Source organism: Crocuta crocuta, unplaced genomic scaffold, assembly GCF_008692635.1.
Source record: "Crocuta crocuta isolate KB4526 unplaced genomic scaffold, BGI_CrCroc_1.0 scaffold95, whole genome shotgun sequence".
Lineage (NCBI taxonomy): Eukaryota > Metazoa > Chordata > Mammalia > Carnivora > Hyaenidae > Crocuta > Crocuta crocuta.
The window spans coordinates 821620-838507 of NW_027530971.1; the positions used below are offsets into that span (position 1 = coordinate 821620).

The following is a 16888-nucleotide window of genomic DNA, read 5'->3' on the forward strand; positions in this document are numbered from 1 at the left end:
AGACCCCAACGTGGGGCTCGAACCCACAAACTGTGAGATCATGATCCGAGCTGAAGTCGGACACTTAACTGACTGAGCCATCTAGGTGCCCCAAGAAATTTAACTTTTGAAGGAAAATAGAACTCAGAGAAGCAGATTATTTGGTAACTATGTAGTAGATGATACCTTGCTTAAGGCAGAGGTTCTAGGAATTGTATTTTAGAATATGAGGAGTTCTTCATTACTCAGCTTAATCCATACATTTTAATGATTTACCATCTATTTCCAAAGAGAGAAGGTAATACCTTGTTACACTGATCTACTAAACTAGCAATTCTGAGTAAGTTTTCTGAGTAGGATAGATAGTTCCCCAAAATACCAAATAGTTTGCAAAACATAGTTTTGTTTCATTTTTTAAAATTATTTTTTAAATTTGAGTACAGTTGGCACAATGTTACATGAGTTTCAAGGGTACAACATAGTGATTCAACCTCTCTGTGGTTCCCCCAAGTATAGCTACTATCTGTCACCATATAATGCTATTCCAGTCCAAGTGACTATATTCCTTATGCTGTTCCTTTTTCCCCCCATGACTGTTTTCGTGTATTTTGATTTGTATTCATTTAAGTAGTCTTTTCCCCATCTCTTTGCCATGTAAGTCATCTCTGGCTCTGTCACCTGGGTTGGTTTCCTTGCTTCTGTGCCTGTTTCTCTGTGCCTTTTTTTTTTTTTTTTTAATGTTTATTTATTTTCTAGAAAGAGAGAGAGAGAGTGCAAATCGGGGAGGGGCAGAGAGAGAAGGAGATACAGAATCTGAAGCAGGCCCCAGGCTCTGAGCTGTCACCTCAAACCTCATGAACCCGTGAGATCTTGACCTGAGCTGAGGCAGACGCTTAACCAACTGAGCCACCCAGGCACCCCGCTCTGTGCTTTTTAATTCAAAACTGCTGAGAGTTTAAATATGAAACTATTGAGTGTTAGAGCATCAGAGAAAATGTATTTGTGCCAAGCTGTAAATTTTTTACACCACATCACTTTTTCTTCATCCTCAATTCTACCGACTGCTCTTCCTATTTAGTCATAACAGTCAACTGATAATCAACTGATACTCTGATAACAGAAAGTTGAGATTATTATGTGCTGATGGAGATTCTAGCAGAAGGAATAGCAGAAACACCAGAGGTCATACAAGTACATTGTATTTGGTTCGAGTTATAGGATATATAGAGAACGATGATGGGAAGTAAAAGAGGAGTTAGTAAATTACAGCCTTATCTTTGGGGACTTTAAATGTCAGCATTAGGAGTTTGAACTTTATTCTCTATCTACAGTGTTGAATAAACTAAGGAAAATAATGTGATGATAGTTGTGCTTCAGAACGTGAAGATGTTCTATATTTTTAAAAAATTGAAATTTTTTTTGGATAGCACTAAACTTCAATTTGGATAACTCATCATCCCATTTGAACCTGAGAGTTGAAGATACCTGTGTAGAGTGGGATCCTACAGGAGGAAAAGGCCAAGAAAGTAAAATGAAAGGAAAAGAGAATAAGGGCAGGTAAGCTAGGTTTTTAATGTTATGTGGGCTCATACTTGTACATTGATTCTTACTTGATAATAACTTATGATGAAATTCTTATTCTGTATATCAGTATAATTTGTGATATGTTAGTAACATCAAAGTGAAGAATATAATACTGTTTATTGATACTTGAATTTGGTATAACATTTTTTCATTACTTTCTTCTCTAATTTTCTTTTAACACATTTTATTTCAGTATTCCATTTCCTTTAAGTTGTGTCTACATAACTTGAACTGCTTAAGAGAGAAGTCCCTGAATTTTAGACTTATAGGTCACCTGTGTTACATGAAGGTCTGCATTAAATGACAACTTTTAGCATGTACAACCCCATTGTCTTGCTCCTGATTAGCAATCTATAAACCAAAGACGAAGGCTTGGGACTTTTTGTTGTCAGTCTTATTTAGACAGTCTCAAAATATGCCTTTTTTAACAGAGGAAAATTTTGCTTAAACTGAAATAAAGTAATATCACTGGAAGTTACAACAGTGAATCAAAAAAATTTTTCTTAGCAGGCTTTTGATCTAATTTTAAATTTAAGTTGTAAAGCAGTCTCTTAACAGTTGCCTATTTTTATCTAACAGTGTCCATGTTACTTCACTGAAGAAACATACAAGGTGATGATCTATGTGTGTCTGGTTCTAGGACTTAGTATATCTAGCTTGGCTGAATAATTTTTTCTTTTAACCAATAAACAGAAGCCTTTGCAGCAGCCTTCATAGATAAAGTACTGCTCTGTGTAGATTGTCTGTATTGGTAGCTTATGTTTTGAATTTACAGCACTGTAGTATGCAGCATACTGTTTGGATTATACTGTATATGGTAACAAAACAATAAGCTCTGCTTTTAAAGTCTTTCTTGAGTTATTTTCCCTCATCTGATTTTTCCTGCATTTACTTATACCTGGCATCTTTCTTGTGCTATATTCAGTACATCTAACATTACAGCTTTGCTTTTATTTGTATTTGACACAAGCAGGTTTGAAGTGTTCTATATTGTATAGTAATTATGTAGTTTCAAAAGCATTGAGGATAAGAAATAAAGGTCATTACTGAAGTTATAAAGACAATGCCCAGAAAGATGAATCAGTTCAAACTGCATGGTTAATAATGTACTAATCTGAAGATACCACATATCTTTTTTTCTCTTTTTTTTCTTTCATAGTTTATTGTCAAGTTGGATTCCATATAACACCCAGTGCTCATTCCAACAAGTGCTCTCCTCCATGCCTCTAACCCCCCTTCCCTTCCCGCCCCCATCAGCCCTCAGTTTGTTCTCAGTATTCAAGAGTCTCTCATGGTTTGCCTCCCTCCCTCTCCCCAACTATTTTTCCCCCTTCTCCTGCCCCATGATCCTCCATTAAGTTTCTCCTAATCCTCCTATACGTGCAAACATATGGTATCTGTCCTTCTCTGCCTGACTCATTTTGCTCAGCATAGCACCCTCAGGTTCCATCCATGCTGCTACAAATGGCCAGTTTCATTCTTTCTCATTGCCGTGTAGTATTCCATTTTATAGATAAACCGCATCTTCTTGATCCATTCGTCCGTTGATGGACACTTAGGCTCTTTCCATGATTTGGCTACTGTTGAGAGTGCTGCTATGAACATTGGGGTACATGTGCTCCTATGCATCAGCACTCCTGTATCCCTTGGGTAAACTCCTAGCAGTGCTATTGCTGTGTCATAGGGGAGTTCTATTGTTAATTTTTTGAGGAACCTCCACACTGTTTTCCAGACGGGCTGCACCAGTTTACGTTCCCACCAACAGTGTAGGAGGGTGCTTTTCTCCACATCCTCACCAGTATCTAGAGTCTCCTGATTTGTTCATTTTAGCCACTCTGACCAGCGTGAGGTAGTAGAAGATACCACATATCTTTATCAGAAACCAGAATGTGTTCCCTTTTCAAAATTATCTTCTTTTATTTTTTCTAGTTTATTTGTTCATATTAGTGAAAGTAACTTCAGAGTTGGGATATTATAAATTGTAGAATGTTGCTGGATTTAATAGAGTGTATGAAGTTTCATTTGGTTCCTTGGAGATTTTTAGAGTGTTTGTATTTAGCAGTTCAGATCATATTACTTCTCTTTCTCCTCTCCTTTTTTTCCCTCCTCTCCTTTAAAGAGTATTTTACATGTGGAGTACATCTGGAATGTTAGGCACATTTATTCTTTCCAGAAATATTTATTCACTGTAAGATGTTGCAGTGTGGATGTTAGTTGGATGTGGTGGGGTTTGCAGGGGTGAACACTGTTCCTGTCTTTAAGAAATTTGCCCTAACTTTTGTATATGAGATATCTATATATATATAAATAACAGTAATACAAGGTAGAGATTGTCTGTAATGGTAAGTGTGATGAAAGGAGTTTGAGAAGAAAGATGTCCTGAGCTCCCATTTGTTAAAGTGGTCAATTAGACACAGAGCCAAACTGAAAGTAACAATCAAGCCTTTATTCACTTACTATGACAGTATAAGCAAGAGGCCACAAAGGAAAGGGAGCTAGCTCTCCTCAGTGTTCTGTTTTTCCCAGCAGAATAGCACTGGTAAGGGTCAGGTAAATCAAAGCAGTTTGCAGATGGTAGTTACTGGAAGATCATCTCACTGCCAAGAGAGCCCTAAACAGAATGCTCTTCCTGTTGTTTTATGGACCTGCAGCCAAGAAGGAAGGAGAGGAGGAAAGGTTAGATGTGGAAAAGTATTGAGATTGAATGGAGAGAAGTGTCTTCAGACTACACCACCTCACACCACCCCTTTAAGGTGGTCCACTCAGAAGCAGCGGAAAAAGTCTCAGCTGAAGATCCCCTCTCCCATAAGGGGGTTTCTGAATAGAGGTGCCTAAGCTAGGAATGCAGATATGCATAGGAGCACTGGGTTGGGGTGGGGGAGAATTGCATCTTCCTTCAGAAACTGGTGAACTAACTATGTACCAAGTCTGGTTGGGAAAGGCAGCCCTCTCAGGCCTGTCACTTAAAGCCTTTTATAATTATGGTTCAGCCTGAAAGATTACACATAGGATTTTGGCCTGGAGGTGGATTCCTCAGGAGAGTTATTTAGCCTGGTAAGATCTGGAAGATCTTCATTAATGGAATAGTATTCAGGCTGGTTCTCAAGGAAGTGGAAGAACACGTGCCATTTGGGCTTGCATAAACTAGAGGAAAGGCACTGAAGCAGGTTGCTTGAGTTTAAGGAACACACTGCTGCGTTTAGCTAAATAGTGCTTTCTAGGGGTGAGAAGGCTAGAAAAGCAGACTGGGACCAAATCAAGAAGCACCTGAAACTCAAAGCTAAGTTGTTTGCAGGCAGTAAGGAAGTACTTGAAGATTTTAAGGTAGCAGTATCAGACTTAGGTTTATGTGGTAACAATGAACAAGATGAATTAGGTGGCAAAGAGATCATTTCAGAAGCTAGTAAAAAAATAATCTAGAGTGCAGGTAAACAAAGAGCCTTGATTTACACAGTGGAGCTCCGTAGGTGTCTTTAAAGGGGTAAGGTGGGAGGGATCGTGTTTGGCATCGGACAGTAATAGCTGTTGTATTTCTTGCAGAAATGTACTTAGGGTTGGCAGTCTAGAATGCTGCAATTGAAGAGTTCTCCTTATTTAACTTTCCTCTGAAATTTAAACTGCCACTCTTAATATTTATGCCTGTTTGTCTTTTCTCCATGCTTTTCCCTTTATTTCTTTACTACTGGTAAGTTACAGTTTGTTTTCTTTTCTGTGTTTTAAATGCAGGGATTCAATATAATTGAAATGTTATTTTTAAACATCTTTGGGTCTTGATTTGAGTTTTTGAGGTGTAATGAAAGGCCTCGTACTGTCTCATTTATCATATCCTATAAATTGATATAAGGGGAGATCAGGTTGAATCTTGTAGGAGAAATGCTTTATAATACTTGATATTATCCTGTGCATGGATTTGGGTGGGTATTTACTATTTCTCTTTTTAAGAAGAAAAGATCCAGAACAGAAATACTTAGTGCTTATGAAAAGGTTATTTAGTTTTTATTATAATAAGCCTATTTCTGCCATTTTAAAATTTAAATTTAGCTGCAAGAAATGTAAGGTCTATAATCCATTATTTTTTTTGAGTGTTTTTTTCCCCTCAGTTCGTTTTCCTTTTAATTTGTCTCATTTTGGCATTGTTTCTTATTTCAACTGTGTGTTCTTTGTATAGGCTTTGTTCTGTCTGCATGATATTAGTGTTCAGCCTGCTTTGTGTTGATGACTTCTTATATTTCAGTGTTTTTAATTGACAGCTCTGTTTAATAATAATTCAGATAAAATTAAATGGTGCTATTTGTCCAGCGTAATTAAAACTTTTCAGTTTCATGATTTATAATTTTAGTTTGTGAGACATTTACAGCATAGAATATTTGTTTTTCTTTTTTTCCTGTTTATATAGAAGTGGCACACCATCCCCCAAACGGACATCCATAGGCTCCAGGCCACCAACAGTAAGAGGCAGCAGAGATCGTTTCACTGGGGAATCATACACAGTGCTGGGTACGATAAACATAGTCTTCATTGTGTCAGATTAAAGGCATCACAGTCACACTGCTGGGCTTTCTACCCACTTAGAGCTGGAGTGGCCTGTTTTGAATGAATATTTGCCAGAGTTTCACCGTCTTGAAGCCTAATTACTTTTGGCGGGTTTCAAATTGTCTATTGATTTAAAACTTTATTTCATTTTACATAGTGCTCTGTGTATATGTGTATCTTTTGAAGAGATAGGAAGAAAAGTTCTAAAGCTTTTTATAAATCAGAAAAAATAACAGTAAATATACAAGTAAAGTTATAACAAATACTTGGCTTATAGTGTCTATGTGTTAATATGGTTATTTTCCTGAATCAGATTTTTTTGTGCCGTTTTGTGGGATGAGAGGTAAAAATCTATGTGACTTGTAAGGAAAAAGTAAGAGTCAAATTTACCTTTCTTATCTTTTGTAGGAGACACTGCTATTGAAAGTGGACAACATTATTGGGAGGTCAAGGCCCAGAAGGATTGTAAATCCTACAGTGTGGGAGTAGCGTATAAGACTTTGGGGAAATTTGACCAATTAGGAAAGACCAACACTAGTTGGTGTATCCATGTCAACAACTGGCTGCAAAACACATTTGCAGCAAAGCATAATAATAAAGTCAAAGCCTTGGATGTTACTGTTCCTGAGAGAATAGGTGTATTTTGTGATTTTGATGGGGGTAAGTTTACTGATTTTCTCATAAGTCATTTTGTCATTGTTGCTTATATTTCAGTACTTTTCATTGGTAATCGTCTACACAGAATTTTTATTAATATTTTTGTTAAAGGTGTTTTGACCTGCTAGGATTTTATCACAAACATAATTTCAGATCTGGAATTGACTGGACGGGTGCGTGATGTTTGCTTGAAGCCTTAAAAAAGCACTCGTCTATAATATGCTTAATAGGTCTGAAAGAATGATTTTGTTAATTTTAGTCTTAAGCATTAAAATTTTTTCTGTCCATTTTTATTCCTTTCTGACCTGATTTTATTACCTGTAAAGAAAGAGTAGTGAAGTCAGATTTTTCACGTTAGAGCAGACCTTAGAAATACCCAACCCACCTACCACACAGTTTAAAATCCTTATTACTGTTATCTCTGCAGGTGGTTGTCACTCCTGTGCTTGAAGAACTTTTTAATGTGAAGTTTATTGTTGCAGAAGATAGCTTATTTCATTATTGGGTAGCACTTGGTAATAGAAAGTTTTTCTTAAATTGACTTGTTTCTTGATACCTTTTTAAAATTTTTTTAAATGTTTTTTACTTATTTATGAGAGAGAGAGAGAGCATGAGCAGAGGAGGGTCAGAGAGAGAGGGAGACACAGAATCTGAAGCAGCCTCCAGGCTCTGAGCTAGCTGTCAGCACAGAGCCCAACGCAGGGCTCGAACCCACGAACCATGAGATCATGACCTGAGCCAAAGTTGGATGCTTAACCGACTGAGCCACCCAGGCGCACCTCTCCTGATACCTTCTGAGACTGCTATACTTAAATATTGTCATCTGAAGAAACACAGAATTATGTTCCCTAATTCACATTTACATGATAATCCTTATTTGCTTAAAAACTACTAACATTGCTTTTTGTGCTGGTTTTCCAGACTATGCATTCTCTGTATCACTGGCCGTTCCTCTTACAGTTTAATTTTTCCAAAATTAAAGTATGGAGTTGTATACTATGTCAACATTATCGCTTAAAGACTGGTTCTCAAAGTAGAACATGAAACTGCAGACAATTATAGGACATGTATGTAATTTGGCAACAGTTTATAGTACTATGACTTATTAGCGTTGTTGGTGTATATTGAATTTGTAACCACCCAGTCCACTAGATCTTTTTTCATGGAATTCTATCACATTGTCTTCCCCACCCCCCACCCCCATATATTGGGCAGTTTAGGATTGTTTTTTGTTGTTTAAACTCAAGAATATTACATTTGTCCTTAAGTTTCATTTTTTGTTCTTGTTTCAATTTTTTATTTAAATTCCAATTAACATAGAGTGTACTATTGGTTTTGGGAGTAGAATTTAGTGATTCATCATTGACATATAGCACCCAGTGCTTATCCCAACAAGTGCCCTCCTTAATGCCCATCACCCATTTAGCTCATCTCCCATCTCCCTCCCTCCATCAACCCTAAATTTGTTCTCTATAGTTAAGAGTCTCTTATGGTTTCATCTTAATAGATTTGGCCAAGTTTTTTTAACATTTCTGTTAAAATCATCTATAAAGTAGCTTAATATTTATCCTTTGCAAAATTTGCTTAAGCTTTTTGAATTAGGTATTTGATAAGTACCTTCTCTACTGTCATCAAAATACTTATAAATTTTTGAAGATGACCCTGTTGAACTAGGGAACAAAATTAAGTCTATAGTTGATAAAAGAGTCTATAGTTGAATAAGTACAATAATGCAAGATTATGGAAGCACTATAGAGATCTTGAAAAATCAGGAAAGAAAACTAGATTTGGGCCTTTTCTTTCAGAATGTGTACTACTGATATTCAAGTGAGAATTTCTAAGTCCAGTCCTTATAGTTTGTAACCAAAAAAAGTCCCAAAGCCTGTATTTAGTTATTACTTTACCCATGATGATGTGTTAGATTTAATTAAATGTTTTTGTATAATAAATTAGGCTTTTTCTTCCCTTTTAGGTCAACTTTCTTTCTATGATGCAAGCTCAAAACAGTTGTTGTATACCTTTAAGACAAAATTTACACAGCCAGTACTACCTGGTTTCATGGTTAGTACCAAATTTGTATTTTACTTGGTTAAGCAACTTTATTGAGAACAATCTGTGTTCTTTATATTTGGGGAAACTGAATATCTTATTTTTTCTTCATATTCTTTCCTCTTTCCCTAATCTACCTCTCCCAAATCTGTGATTGTGTGTATATTTTTGGTATATTTTAGTGAAGTAAATATTATTACATAAAAGTATGCAAACCTTAAGAATGCAGTTTGATGAATCTTCATAGTACTGCACACATTTTTGTAATCAGTATCTAGATCAAGAAGTGGAACCTTAATGGGGCACCTGGGTGGCTCAGTCAGTTAAGTGTCTGACTTTGGCTCAGGTCATGATCTCATGGATTGTGAGTTCGAGACCCTCCTCAGGCTCTGTGCTGACAACTCGGAGCCTGGAGCCTGTTTTGGATTCTGTGTTTCCCTCTCTCTTTTGGCCCCTCACCCTGCTCACACTCTGTCTCTGTCTCTCTCAAAACTAAATAAACATTAAAAAAAAAAAAGAAGGAGCAGAAGCAGAACCTTAACAGAGCCTCCTATACCTCTTTGTGCCCATTTATAGCCTCTACTGGCCCACCTGCAAAATGGTTACCATCTTGAGTTTTAATACCATTAATTCATTTTGCCTCCCTTTCAACTTTGTATACAGTATCTTTTTGGTTTAGCACTGTGTTTGTGGGATTTATCCATGCTGTTCTGTGTGGTAGTACTTCACTCATTCTCATATAGTTTTATATTTATATGTATAGTTTTCCATTATATGACTATTTCATCATTTATATATCCATTCTAATTTAGTTGGATTCTTGCGTGGTTTCCCCTTAGGGACATTTACAACTAGAATAGTTATGAATATTCTTGTTTGTGCCTTTTGGCAAATTATGTATATATTTCCATTGGGTATATAACTAAGGTTGGAGTTGCTGGATAGTATGGTGTATGTGTAATCAACTCTAGTAGGGGCAGGGTTTTTCAAAGTTGTTGGTTATACTATTTTATTGCTACCAGTATATCTTTATCAACACTTGGTAGTATCTTTTTTAAGTTTTAGTTCTTCTAGTGGGTATGATATATTGAATTGTGGATTTTCATGCTGTTGAACCTTTTTTTTTTTGTTTATTGGCAATTTAGGTACACTCTTGTGAAATAGTTGCTCAAGTCTTTTGCCTGTATTTCTATTGTGTCTTCTTCCTACTTCTTACTGATTGATTTGGAGTTCTTTAAGTAGCGTGACTCTTTTGCCAGATATATGTATTGCAAATTTCTTTTTTACTCTGGCTTTCCTTTTCCCTCTCTTGGTATTTTCGCATGAAAAAAAGGTTGTTAATTTTAATGTTGCTCAATTTATCAATTTAAAAATTTATGGTTAGCACTTTTTGTGTTTTAAGAAATCTTTTTTCACCTCCAAAGTCATGAAAATATTCTTGTTTTCTTCTAAAAGCTTTTCCTTGTACTTTTAGATATAGACTGCATTTACAATGGAAGTACAGTGTAGAATTGCTGTTTGGTATGATGTTGGGTTCAACTTAAATAGCTATCCACTTATTCCATGACCATTTATTGAGAAGATCATCTTTTTTTCTGTTGCAGTGCAGTGTTGTCTTTATAAAATATTAGATTAACAGTCTTTGTGTGGTAGGCAAAATATATGTGTCTGTACACATAGAATTTCAGGACTACTCAATTTCAGGTTTATTTATTTTAAAAACTTTTTTGCTTGTATTTAAATCCAACTTAGTTAACATAACAAACAATATGGTTTCAGGAGTAGAAGGTAATGATCCATAGCTTACATAAAAAACCCCAGTGCTCATCCTAACGTGCCCTCCTTGATGCCCATCACCCATTTAGTCCATCCCCCCACCCAGTACCCCTTGAGCAACCCTCAGTTTGTTCTTTGTATTTAAGTGTCTCTTATGGTGTGCCTCCCTCTATCTTCTTTTTCTGTCCCTTTCCCTTTGTTCATCTGTTTCTTAAACTTCCACATATGAATGAAATCACGATATTTGTCTTTCTCTGAGTGACTTATTTCGCTTAGCAGAATACATTCTAGTTCAATCCATGTTGTTGCAAGTGGCAAGATTTCATTCTTTTTGATCACTGAGTAATATATACCATTCTGTGTATAAATACCACATCTTCTTTATCCACTCATCAATTGATGGATATTTGGGCTCTTTCCATAATTTGGCTATTGTCGATAGTGCTGCTATAACATTGGGGTGCATGTGCCCCTTTGAATCAGTATTTTTGTATCCTTTGGATAAATACCTAATAGTGCAATTGCTGGGTCATAGGGTAGTTCTATTTTTAATTTTCTGAGTAACTTCCATACAGTTTTGCAGAGTGGCTACCCTAGTTTGCATTCCTACTAGCAGTGCAAAAGAGTTCACCTTTCTCTGCATCCTCACTAACTTTGTGTTGTTTCCTGAGTTGTTACTTTTAGCTATTCTGACAGGTGTGAGGTGATAATCTCATAATCTCTTATGTCTCAGAGGGTTGGATATCATGTTAAATTTGAGTTTATCTCAAGTAGATAAGTAGTGAGCTTATTGATTTTCATTCCAAATAATTAAACACTAACTACATTAGTAAATGTTGTAAGATGCTTTAGGAAATATATTTTCAAATTGGTTGAAATTATTTTTTCCTTTCATTGAAGCCTTTATTAACTAGGAAAGTGATTATTAAACTTTTTGTGTACAAGATTAGTTTTATTTAAAAATAACTTTTTAATGTTTATTTACTTTTGAGAGAGACAGAACGTGAGCAGGAGAGGGGCAGAGAGAGAGAGATAAGGAGACAGAGAATTGAAAGTAGGCTCCAGGTCTGAGCTGTCAGCACAGAGCCCAACATGAGGCTTGAATTCATGAACCCTGAGATCATGACCTGAGCTGAAGTCAGACGTTTAACCAACTGAGCCACCCAGGCACCCCTAGTTTTCTTTTTAAAAGCAAGTTTATTAAGGATAATTCATAGTAGTGTACAGTTCTGTGGGATTTGACAAATGCATACAGTTGTGTAACACTACCATAATCAAGACATTGAACATTTCTATCACCCTACAAGAGTTCTTCATCTTCCTTTGTAATGGACCTTTCTGATCACACCCAGCCCTGGCAATCACTAACAAGGTTTTAGTCTCTACAGTTTTGCTTTTCCAGAATATTACAGAAAAGGAATTATATGGTATGTAGACTTTTGATTCTACAGCATAATGCATTTGATATTCATCAGTGTTGTGTTTAGCAGTTGTGTCCTTTCTTTTTTATTGCTGATGAGTGTCTGTTTTATTGCTATGTATGTAGCACACATTATTCATCCACTTGTCAGTTGTAGGACTTGGGGTTCTTTCCGGTTTTTGACAATTATGAATAAAGGCACTGTAAATATTTGCAAATAGGTTTTTGTGTGAATATTTGTTTTCATTCTTCTTGGGTAAATACTTAGGAGTGAACTATTAGATCACTTTGAAAGTGTACATTGAGCATCTGTGTGGCTCAGTAGGTTATGTATTTGACTTCAGCTCAGGTCATGATCTTACAGTTTGTAGGTTCGGGCCCTGCATTGGGCTTTGTGCTGACAGCTCAGAGCCTGGAGCCTGCTTTGAATTCTGTGTTTCCCTCTCTGTCTGCCTGTCCCCACTGACACACTTTCTCTCTCAAAAATAAACATAAAAAAAATTTTTTTAAGTGTATGTTTAAATTTGTAGGAAGCTACCAAAATGTTTTCCAGAGTGACTGTATGACTTTTGCATTCCCTTTTTTAAAATTTTTATTTAAATTTTAGTTAACATACAGTGCAATATTGTTTTCAGGAGTAGAATTCAGTGACTCATCACTTAAATACAACACCCAGTGCTCAACACAATATGCACCCATCACCCATCTAACTCATCTTCTACCCACCTCCCTCCATTAACCCGCAGTTTATTCTTTATCATTAAGAGTCTTTCGTGGTTTAGGGGCGCCTGGGTGGCTTAGTCGGTTAAGCGTCCGACTTTCGCTTAGGTCATGATCTCGCGGTNCTATGTTCATCTGTTTTGTTTCTTTATTCCACATATGTGTGGGGCACCTGGGTGGCTTAGTCAGTTAAGTGCTGACTCTTGATTTTGTTTCAGGTCATGATCTCACCATCATGGGGTCATGAGATCAAGCCCTGCATCAGGCTCCACACTGAGCATGGAATCTGCCTAGGACTCTCTCTCTCCCTCTTCCTCTGCTCACCCCCTGCTCATGCTCTCTCTCTCAAAGTAAATAAAGAAATAGATTCCATGTATGAGGGAAATCATATGGTATTTGCCTTTCTTGGACTTATTTTGCTTAGTGTAATACATTCTAGCTCCTCCAGGTCATTGTAAATGGCAAGGTTTCATTCTTTTTCATTTTTTAAAAAAGTTTAGGGGCATCTGGGTGGCTTAGTCGGTTAAGCGTCCGGCTTTCGCTTGGGTCATGATCTCGCGGTTTTTGGGTTCGAGCCCCGCGTCGGGCTCTGTGCTGACTGCCAGTTCGGAGCCTGGATCCTGTTTCGGAGCCTGTGTCTCACTCTCTCTCTGACCCTCCCCCTGCTCACGCTGTCTCTTCTCTCTCTCCTAGAAATAAATAAAAATATTTAAAAAAAAAAAAGTTTATTTATTTTGAGAGTGTGAGCAAGGGAGGGGCAGAGAGAGAGGGGAAAGAGAGAACCCCAAACAGGCTCCGTGCTAGTGCAGAGCCTGAAGTGTGAGATCATGATCTGAGCCAAAGTGAAGAGTTAGACACTTAACTGATTGAGCCACCCAGGCACCCCAAGATTTCATTCTTTTTTTATTAATATTCCATGTGCGTGTGCATATGCGTGTGTGCATGTGTGTGTGTGTGTGTGTGTTGTACACACACACCACATCTTTATCCCTTAATCAGTAGATGAACATTTTGGCTCTTTCCATAGTTTGGCTGTTGTTGATAATTCTCCTATAAACATTGGGGTGCTTGTAACCCTTTGAATCTGTATTTTTGTGTCTTTTGTGTAAATACTTAGTAGTACAATTGCTGGATGGTAGGGTAGTTACATTTTTAGTTTTTTTGAGGAACTTCATACTGTTCTCCAGAGAGACTGTACCAGTTTGCATTCCCACCAGCAGTGCAAGAGGGATACCCTTTTCTCCACATCTTCACCAAGACCTGTTGTTTCTTGTATTGTGATTTTTGCATTCCTACTAGCAATATATGAGAGTTTACAACATCCTTGCCATTATTTAATATTGTCAGATTTTTTTGTTCAGCAATTTTTTTAATGTTTTATTTATTTCTGAGAGAGAGAGAGAGAGAGAAACAGTGTGAGCAGGGGAGGGTCAGAGAGAGAGGGAGACACAGAATCTGAAACAGGCTCCAGGCTCTGAGCTGGCAGTCAGTACAGAGCCTGACGCGGGGCTCGAACCCACAAACCGTGAGATCATGACCTGAGTCGAAGTTGGACGCTTAACCGACTGAGCCACCCAGGCGCCCCTGTTCAGCAATTTTAATAGGCATGTGATGGTATTTCATTCTGGTTTTAACTTTCATTTTCCTAAGGACAAATGATGTTGAGGATCTTTTCATGTGCTTATTTTCCGTTTTTATAATTTCTTTGATGAAGTATTTATTGTTTGTTCATTTTTTATTGGGGTACTTGTTTTCTCATTAATGAGTTTTAAGGTTTCTTTATGTATGCTGGATATGGATCCTAATCAAATAACTGTTTTGGAAATACTTTTTCCTAGTTTGTGACTTTTCTCATTTTCTCAACATTTTGAAGAGAAGTTTTTCCTTTTTTTTTTTTTTAATTTTTTTTTAATGCTTTATTTCTAGGAGAGAGATAGAGACAGTGTGAGCAGGGGAGGGTCAGAGAGAGAGAGAGAGAGAGTCACAGACTCTGAAACAGGCTCCAGGCTCCAAGCTGGCAGTCAGCACAGAGCCCGACGCGGGGCTCGAACCCACGAACAGCGAGATCATGACCTAAGCGAAAGTCGGACGCTTAACCGACTAAGCCACCCAGGCGCCCCGAGAAGTTTTTCCTTTTAATGAAATCCTGTTTGTCCAATTTTTTTCTTTTATGGGTCTTGTTTTGCCTACAGGATATCTGGATATTACCATTTGCATTTTTCTTAGAAGTTCTTAAAGAATTAACAAAAGAGTTCATATTCTTAACAAGTTAGGGAAGAAAATAATGGATTTTACTCTGTTAACACTGGAGTGTTGGATTCCTATAGTCTCAGGCCACACCTTATCACAACCTAAAGCACTAACTGGGGTAAGAAAGTTGGCTCTTTGTGCACTTCTCTTGGTTGTGAAGGTTAGCATCAGTAGTAATAGCCGATGTTTTTTGCCTATTAATCCTAAAAATTTAATCTCTAAATTTCTGCAGCCTTTAGTTCCCTCTCTTGTGTGCAATTCCAGTGGGCTCTGCTACCACAAAGACTTCCTCTGGCCTCTGGTTCTCAAAGACTCTTGAGTTAGCCTTCCTTTTTCACTTCTTATCAGTTCAAATATGAAGGTTATCAGTTTGGAACTTGTTGATGTTCACATATGTGGCATTTTGCCTTTCAAATGGGACTTTAAGGATCACCTCAGTTCTAATTTGATTTGAAATCTAACTAAAACTTTGTTTTTGTCTTTTTTTTAGGTTTGGTGTGGTGGACTTTCTTTGAATACTGGGATGCAGGTTCCAAGTGCTGTGAGAACACTTCAGAAAAGTGAAAATGGAATGACGGGTTCAGCTAGCAGCCTAAACAATGTTACTCAGTAATGCTCACTCAGAATATGTTTCACTCCCTTTGACTGGGTGGCCTTTTCTGTGCAGTTACTAATCACAGAAATTTACAAGTGGTGGAAATCAAGTTTGCTACCTTCTGCTTTAAGGCCTGGAATGTGTTAGCATTAAGCATCTAGTACCAAGTACTCATGGGAACCTACTGTGCAGTAACATCAAGCAAGCAGATAACTGAGCAAGAAACTGATGTTTTGAAGAGCAAATGGGAAAAAAGGCAGTGTTTAAATAGTTACATAGAAACTCATTTTCTTGGATTACTTTGGCTCTTCTAATATGTTTAGTTAGTATGTAGCCCCAGGATCTGAAAGAAAGCATTTAAATCTTGTCTTCTTTCCCTTATACTTTATCTTTATCTCATCACTACCTATTATTAGGTTCTTATACTGAAGCTTTAAGAATATACAGTCTTCTAAGGTTTTCTAAAAACTGAAATCATTGGTTGGAGATGCTAGAAATTTTCCTTAATTGTTCTTTTGTAAAGAAGTTGAGTTTTGCTAAATTATCCTCTTTTGTTTTATTGACTAGGTGGTTTATCATTTTCTCTTTTCCAAATGCTGTGATATTTCTCTTGAGTTAAAACTCAAAATAGAGTGGATAGGAAGAGTTTAGCTTAAAATCACTCATACATTAGTGGGGTTTTTTTTTTCATTTTGTTTGTTTTACCTGCTGCACTAACAGTGGCAAAGGGATATCCTTTATATGTTGCCTTGTTTAATTAGACTTCTTTTCATTCCATCATTTTGGATGATGGATAAGATTATTTAAAGCTTTCTATTTTCTGATTTTATTGTTGGGTTTATTACTACCTTTAATAGTTGTCTTGGTAAAATTCCCACTTGAATTTGGTAATAATTGATAATTATATTGATTTTTAATATTTCCAGTAGGAATGAAATTTTATTAAAGTTAAAAAAAAGGTAGAAAAACCTACACCATTTAAGTTTTATCTAAGAAGATACATTATAAAGGGAGATGCCTAAAACTACTGAGGTCATTTATGTCTGATTTTTAATAAGGTATGGAATGGTTTAAACAAGTGTTTTGAAAAATGTCTACATATCTCTGACTTATTTGCCACATGAGTTTTTCAAACATAATTATTCAGAGGTTATTTTTCATATTTGCTTTCTAAAGGGGTATAATTCTTCCAAAAATCATGATAGAATAATCTTTCCCAACCTTAGGGAAAATATGTTGAACAATGAGTAAAACCCATGGTTATTGAGTCGAACATACCTATTTTCTAAAACTTGGTTAAAAATTTTAATACAAGTTCTTTGAGC

At 36.7% G+C, this 16888-nt stretch overlaps 1 protein-coding gene across 3 annotated transcripts in view; it reads left to right on the top strand.

Annotated features, from left to right (window-relative positions):
- The window catches only part of FSD1L (fibronectin type III and SPRY domain containing 1 like), a 65023-nt gene extending 48852 nt beyond the window's left edge, over positions 1-16171 (top strand). The window contains exons 9-13 of one of the 3 annotated variants that reach the window (XR_013336448.1): positions 1407-1536; positions 5960-6060; positions 6505-6756; positions 7181-7268; positions 8726-8780. Coding sequence is in view for 2 of the 3 variants with exons in the window: in XM_077769826.1 (XP_077625952.1) it covers positions 1407-1536; positions 5960-6060; positions 6505-6756; positions 8726-8814; positions 15459-15581 (695 nt within the window). In the remaining variant the exon portion in view is untranslated. Of the gene's footprint in view, positions 1-1406; positions 1537-5959; positions 6061-6504; positions 6757-7180; positions 7269-7674; positions 7736-8725; positions 8815-15458 lie in introns of those variants that run through there. The other 2 variants (XM_077769826.1, XM_077769827.1) reach the window with 2 other exon arrangements.
- Positions 16172-16888: the final 717 nt, after the last annotated feature.